The sequence below is a fragment of the Thermobia domestica genome, chromosome 8, assembly GCF_964235325.1.
Source record: "Thermobia domestica chromosome 8, izTheDome1.hap1.1, whole genome shotgun sequence".
Taxonomy (NCBI): domain Eukaryota; kingdom Metazoa; phylum Arthropoda; class Insecta; order Zygentoma; family Lepismatidae; genus Thermobia; species Thermobia domestica.
In genome coordinates this window covers 185,731,194-185,738,649 of record NC_137461.1, presented here as the reverse complement: position 1 = coordinate 185,738,649, position 7,456 = coordinate 185,731,194, and the positions used below count along the sequence as shown (strand labels likewise).

At 39.4% G+C, this 7,456-nt stretch overlaps 1 protein-coding gene across 1 annotated transcript; it reads right to left on the bottom strand.

Annotated features, from left to right (window-relative positions):
* Positions 1–528: 528 nt before the first annotated feature.
* Positions 529–3,330, bottom strand: LOC145692400 (uncharacterized). Its single transcript, XM_081767705.1, has 2 exons — positions 1,934–3,330; positions 529–1,006 (listed from the first exon to the last, which is right to left on the bottom strand). The coding sequence occupies exons 1-2, from the start codon at positions 3,328–3,330 to the stop codon at positions 529–531; spliced, it is 1,875 nt and encodes a 624-aa protein (XP_081623831.1).
* Between the last annotated feature and the right edge of the window lie 4,126 nt (positions 3,331–7,456).

Genomic DNA, 7,456 nt, shown 5'->3' with positions numbered 1-7,456 from the left:
CGGAGCAAGTGATATTTCGGAAAGTAACAGTTCAAATGTGGTGCGAGGTACGTTTCGTTAAGTGCAAAGGCTGCAATTTGTTCTTCTTTAAGAAGTTGTGTAAAGAGCACATGATGTGTTAAGACTGATCGAATGTTACTTGCATTTTTTTTTTTTTTATTTTTTTTTTTTACACAATGCTAGCATGCTGAAGGCATGCTAGCCCCTTACAAGGGTTACGCCCTTTTCTCGGGAAGAGAAGGAATAGTAATATGGAAAGTAGGCAGCAGGGATGGTCTAAGTGATTTAATAATTTATATTAACTTTATTGATAATAAATTAAAGAGTATGAAAGTAGCATAGCAGACATTATGGCCTTTAGCCATAATCATTAGGATCGGTGATGAGATGGAGATGAGACTGAGGTGCACTGAACGCCACAACACAGTAAAGGCAAGGGTTAGTTAGACGAATGCATGTTATCTTCCGATCCTGGGGCTGCTCAGGATCATGATGAGAGACACAATGAGCCCTGTTAGAAGAGATGGATTACTGTGCGTATGATGGGAAGATGTAGTGCGAATCTGAATGAATGGCAAAGGCAGCTGCGATGTCTTGATCTGGATGATTTGGTGGGAGTGAATAACGGTATAAAGTAAAGAGGAGGGAGAGTGGCGGGTGGCGAACAGGATGGTGTGGAGCATAATCGATATCACTGTGTAGGATATCAAGGAAAAGGGGATGCTTCTGAGCCAATCTATTGGTGATGTAGGAAAGTCGAAGTTTTTCAATGTGGTACAGGATGTGAGGAAAGGGGATGCGATCATACAGATCTTGTGTAGGACTGGGTAGCTTTATACGATATGCAATACGCAGGGCGTGTCGTTCTAGGATCTTCAGCTTGTTGTAAAAGGTTGAATGTGCAGCGACCCAAGCTGTGAACCCATAGGTGAGGACGGGTCGTAGGAACACCTTATATGTTGTCAGAATGGTATCTGCTCGTAGGCCCCAAGTTGTGCCAGAAAGTCTGCGAAGAAGATTCAGTCTATTGTAGGCTTTAGTGATAATCTGAGCTAAATGAGGACGCCATGTGAGGTGAGTATCGAATATAACGCCTAGGTACTTGACGTTTTTGGTAGGTTTGATGGGAGTATCAAGAACAGTAAGGTTCAGGCGTGTTGGGTTTCTATGGACGCGGGACCGTCTCTTAGGGTCAAGAAAAACTATGGCTTGGGTTTTCTCAGAATTTAGGCGTAATCGCCATTTCGAGCACCAACTAACAAAGATATCGATGGCAGATTGGAGTGCTGTGTTCAATTGATGGATCGTTTTGCCGAGAGCAAGAAATGCCGTGTCGTCTGCAAACTGGAAGAGATGTACATTTGAAGGAAGTGGAGGAAGATCGGCAACGAAGAGCAGATACAAAAGTGGAGATAATGCTGAGCCCTGTGGAACTCCGGAATGAATAAAGACAGGGTGTGATAAGGAGTTGTTTACAGATATGTATGTTATGCGACATGATAGAAAGTTGAAAATGAATCGGATGTAGCACATTGGTAGTTTACAAGACAGAAGCTTAAAGAAAAGCGCAAGATGCCATACCTTATCGAAAGCTTTTTCAAGGTCGAATAGAAGTAAACATGATGGCTGTGAGCGATTAAAGTGATTCGTAATGATATTGGTAAGGCGTAAGAGCTGGTCATGAACACCAATGCGAGGACGGAAACCTGCCTGATGGAGTGGAATGATGCGATGGCGAGAGAAATGTGGATGAAGTCTGTTAACAAGAATGCGTTCGAGAATTTTGCAGAAAACAGTGGTTAATTGGATTGGACGGTAAGATGATACTGAGGTAGCTGGCTTGTTAGGTTTTAGAAACATTAAGGTCTTGGAGGTTTTCCAATTGACGGGAATGATACCGGTACGTAAAATGAAAGTGAAAATATGCGCTAACAGGAGCAGTAAACAGGAAGGACTCTCTTTAATGTGACGGTAAGTGATAAGATCCATGCCTGGAGCAGTGTTACGTTTGCGAGCTGTGACTTCACGAATTTCTAGAACTGTGATAGGCGTGGTAAGTTCGTGATGAGCTGGAAAGGTATGCTCTGTACTGGGTTGAAGATGACGAGATTCAACATTAAACGTATATGCAGGATGGCGTCGTTCAGATCTTTCAGGAGGAAATGGCGTGAAGATGGTTTGGAGGTGATTCGCAAAGGCATCAGCTTTGGCACTATCTGAGGTGAGTGGATGATCACCGTCAATGAGAGGATAAGGTGTTCGAGTGAGTTTGCCAGTCAATGCATTAAATCTCTTCCAGTATTTGGTAGGATGTGAAGTTGCGTCCAGTGTATTGCACGTTTTGACCCAGTTTCGAAGTTTATAGGCTATAACGTAGTTTCGAACCGTACGTTGGAGTTGTCGGTGATGGCGGAGAGCCTCCTCGTTCTTTGTACGTACGTAATCTCGGTAAAATTGTCGAGAACGTCTGATCATGTGAAGGTATTGAGGTGGTAATCGAGGACGCCATGGATGTACTTGCGAGGTAGGTATATTCTCGGCAGATGCTGTATGGATAGAAGAGGTGATAGTATCCAGCGCCGAGTATAGTTCATCCTCAGTATTTGGTGGCTCGAGATGTTCAATCTTAGAAGTGAGATGAACTCTGTAGTTATCCCAATTAGCTTTGTCAAATCTAGGGACCTCCCTCGGTGGAATGTTTACAGAACAGGGATGTCGAAAGGAACGTTTGATAGTTAACTTGACTGGAAGGTGGTCGCTGCCAAGAGGGTCTAAGACTTCGATATGGCATTTACCGGCAAGGGTAGTTGAGGTGATGACAACATCCGGTGTGGTATCTGAGACAGGGCGTGTTGATTTTGGAAGTTTATGCAGAATGCAAGGTATGCGTGTTGTAACGAAGTCCTGGAATTGAGCCTTCTGGTAAGCGGGTCTACTATGAATGTTAATATCGGCCATGATAATGAAGTGGCGAAAATTGTTTGCGATATACTGAAGAAAGGAGTATGGTATTGCATGGCCGGGCCGAACGTAGATGGTCGCCAAGGTGATGTATAAAGCTTTGAAGTAGACGGTTGTGATAAGATATTCTGGAAGGTTGGAAATAGGAGCTTGGAAAGTACGATAAGATAACTGAGAAGCAAATCCAATGAGTACGCCGCCATTGGCGCGGAGGGCTGGTGTTTGATTGTCGGCTCGAAAGATCTGGTATCCTGAGAACTTACAAGACATACGAGGTGTGAGATGCGTTTCGTTTAGTAGAAACGCTGATGCATGTTCTTCCAGAAGAAGTTGTTCGAAGAGACATTTATGTTGATTGAGAGAACTCATATTGAGAAAGATAATAACGATATCCATAAAGAAATTCATAATTTCAAACAGATGTTTCCAAGCGGGTGGTGTGAAAGTGAACTCGTTGACCTGTGTAGGTGGCATTGAAAGTAACGTTGAATATGCAGCGGGCAGCATACTGTACTTGTTGGAGTACATGCGGCCGTAGAAAAGGATGCACGTTTTGTAGCGTTAATGTGATGAACTGAAGAAGTTGAGATACTGTAACAGGCTGAGAATCAGGTGGTACATTGGAGGTAGGCGTGGAGTTGGTTGTTGGTTCACTTTGAGTGCGAAGTGGTGCCACTAAGTGAGGTTTATCCGGTGAAGGTGCGGGTCGAGCTTGACACTTAAAGCTATAAGTCGGGTGTTGTTCAGGACAAGCGGAGCACTGCGGTGGACGCTGCAGGTTCGGACAGGTACGTGTGGAATGAAGTCCAGCACAGTATCCACATTTCAAGTTATTCCTGCAGTTAGCGGTGGTGTGCGTGTTATATTCTTGACAACGCTCGCAACGGATTGGTACTGGTCGTGCAGTGCGTGATGGCTCGACACGATGCCGCTTGCGATAGATAAAAGCTCCGTTATCAAGTAGCTGGTTGATGGTGTCCTGCGTTTGAGATAACACTCGGACCATGTAAGTGGGACCTCGGTCGTTTCGAATGCGGATGCACTTGGAAACTTTGTACCCTTCTTCCGTGAGTTCTTGTAGAATCTCATCATCAGTAAGGTCAGGATTTACACCTCGTATGACCACGGAGAAGGCAGGCGTGCGAGGTGGAGGAGGCGGCTGTTTGATTCTCCGGTCAGTCAGTTTAGTGAGCTGTGCATTCTTGCCGAAAATTTCATAACTAAACTTGTTGCGAATAGTGGTAGCCAGATGTTGATCAGGAGATTTGATGATCATCCCATTTCTGGTGGCAACAATTTGTGAGATCTGAGCTCGCCGATAATATTTAGTGAGCTGAAGATAGATGTGCTTTTCGTTCTGATATTTCGTGTCAAAATTTGTAAGTAAGAACGAATAGATTGGTGGTTTTGTACTGTCAGATAGCGACGGAAACTCTGTGTCGTCGATTCTAAGTCGCTCACTATCAGAGTCTGAGATGCTATCTCGGCGATGACGTTTCGGAGATGGTGTGTGATGGTGACCTATAACTGGAGATCGTGATCTTTCCGGGCTATTGTCGGTACGGTGTGAATCTCGGTGCCTACGTCTGATATCCGAATCTACAGAGACGGTAGGACCAGCTATTACCGTAGGAAGTCCGACATGTTGTCCTCCAGTCGCCATATCGGGTCAACCAGTTATGGGCTCAAGGCCCACTGGTCGAAATGAGATGAACAGCAATGAGAAGTGAGATGAGAAAATACGATGAGTGTAATGAGTTTCAAAAGACAAGGAACCCTTCGAAAGCGATAACTTTCGTCTATCCTGTAAGTGCCGTATATGTGTTATGCTCTCAGGTACGTATTTCAATACCTGGTCCTCGCTGACACACTAACAAACACAAGACAGGCTAGGTTTCTTGATGAGGTAAGTATGTACTTGCATTTCCGTATAGATTGATGCTAATTAAACTTGTGAAGAATTTGGTTGCGCGAAGTTGCATAGTTTATTACATTATTACACTATATGTTTAATTTATATTAAATTTTGTTTTAACATGTGTTTAATTATTATAAAATTGAAATAATAATAATAGATAACGATACATTTTGATAAAGAAAGCGGAACCCCACAGTACTACGATATGTACAACTGTGCTGCCATCTATTGGCAATAATGCAACTTCATTTAACAGGCACGTTATATGGGAGACTGATACAGAATGAAAGGGAGACTTAAGGTGAATTACATGAGATTTTGATGTACAAGGAAGAGAATAGAATAAAATAAATAGAGAAAATATTATTGTTTATTGAATTGAAGCAACATTTAAGCGTAATATATTAGTTTGCAATGAGGTTATTAAATTATGTTTAACTGGATTTGTATACACTTTGTAGGATAGTTTATTATTTATTTAGGATCTTTTTATTTAATAATATGGTGTGTAGAAGTATATTGAATTGCTATAAAATAGAACAAACTTATATTTTATTTTATAGATGCACCTATGTTTATACAAGTGTACAGTTTAGTATTGATTTGCGTTAGCGTATTTGAATGTGCGGAACGGCACATGATGGATTTGGAGCGGGCGGATTATTACAATTTTATACGTTGCTTGGGAATTGTTTAGTATTGGTTTGCATTGATGAATATATATGTCACACAGATTGACGAGACGGTGAAGATTGTCTTTATGCTAATTGGCGCCACGATTTCCATTTGAAAGAATTAGATAAATAATAGGTTGAAAATATTTTAAATTGGATTATGGTATGGAGCATAATATTTAAGTATATTGTATTTGCTATGATTGAGAACCGGAAAATATATATGTAATTGCTACTATGGAATTAACAAGAACCAGAGATAAATACATTAGCTACCATTTATTGTGTGCTGGATTATAAGAATATAGTACTTATAATGTTTGGTTAAGTGCTGAGAAGTGTTATATGTTGAATGATTTACTGCAGGAATTGGTTTAACTTTGAAACAACAATAAATACATTTGACAGATATTTGATGTATTTACAACAATTTAAATTCGTACAGAGTGCTTTTATGTAAGTAAAAATATTTATTTTTGTAAAATAGAATTGTTATATTTGAATGTAGGCCCCATAGCGTCTTATTACAGGCCCTGCGATTTTCAGAAAGAATTAACGATTACACAAAGACGTTACGGAATAGATGCTTTATGTTACATACGGAAACACGACAAGGACTATTTGATAAATTTTGCTAATTAGGAAATAATATTTTACACAAGAAGGTGTTTTTGGATATATCCTACAAGAGAAATAACCAATGTGCTGTAATTATATGACAGAATAGGGCAAACTGCGTACCACTTTGAATGATATGTGTATTTAAGGGGGTATGAAATTACTTGCAGTACTTTTTTATTGAACTTAGGGTGATTATATAGAGCTAAATCTTACAGGTATGGTCGCGTGTCTTATTAGAATATATTTTTCATAACTGTGCATGTACCATGCTTGTTTATTACAAAATTTGTTACATTTTACTGAATTAAAATTGTGCCGCATTTTTAGCAGGTATAAGGTTTCCTACCGTGCTGCTGATTAAGATAATTGAAAGCTTGCATTTTTTCGTATTTTTTGGAATAATATTGTATACAAGAAGATGCTATTGGATATATTCTACAAGGAAAACAAATAATGTGCTGTAATTGTATGACAGAATAGGACAATGTGCGTACTACTTTGAATATTATGTGCATTTAAGCGGTATGGAATTAGTTGCAGTAATTTTTATTGAACTTATAGAGCTAAAATCTTACAGGTAAGGTTTGTGCGTTTTACTAGGATATATTTGTCGTAACTGTGCATGTACTATACCTGTTTATTACAGAACTTCGATACATTTTACTGAATTAAAATTGTGCCGCATTTTTATCAGGTATAAGGTTTCTTACCATGGTGCTGATTAAGATAATGGAAAGCTTGCTTTTTTCGTATTTTTGGAATAATATTGTATACAAGAAAATGCTATTGGATATATTCTACAAGGAAAACAAATAATGTGCTGTAATTGTATGACAGAATAGGCCAATGTGTGTATCACTTTCAATATTATGTGCATTTAAGCAGTATGGAATTAGTTGCAGTAATTTTTATTGAACTTAGGGTAATAATATAGAGCTAAATCTTACAGGTATGGTTGCGTGTTTTATTAGGATATATTTTTCATAACTGTGCATGTATTATGCTTGTTTATTACAAAATTTGTTACATTTTACTGAATTAAAATTGTGCCGCATTTTTAGCAGGTATAAGGTTTCCTACCATGGTGCTGATTAAGGTAATGGAAAGCTTGCATTTTTTCGTATTTTTTTGGAATAATATTGTATACAAGAAGATGCTATTGGATATATTTTACAAGGAAAACAAATAATGTGCTGTAATTGTATGACAGAATAGGACAATGTGCGTACCACTTTGAATATTATGTGCATTTAAGCGGTATTGAATTAGCTGCAGTAATTTT

Coding starts and splice junctions, on each gene's coding strand:
- LOC145692400 (XM_081767705.1), bottom strand. CDS start 3,330: ATGAGTTCTCTCAATCAACATAAATGTCTCTTCGAACAACTTCTTCTG. Junction 1,007..1,933: donor CCTTCCTGTTTACTGCTCCT/GTTAGCGCATAT, acceptor TCTTCTTCGCAG/ACTTTCTGGCACAACTTGGG.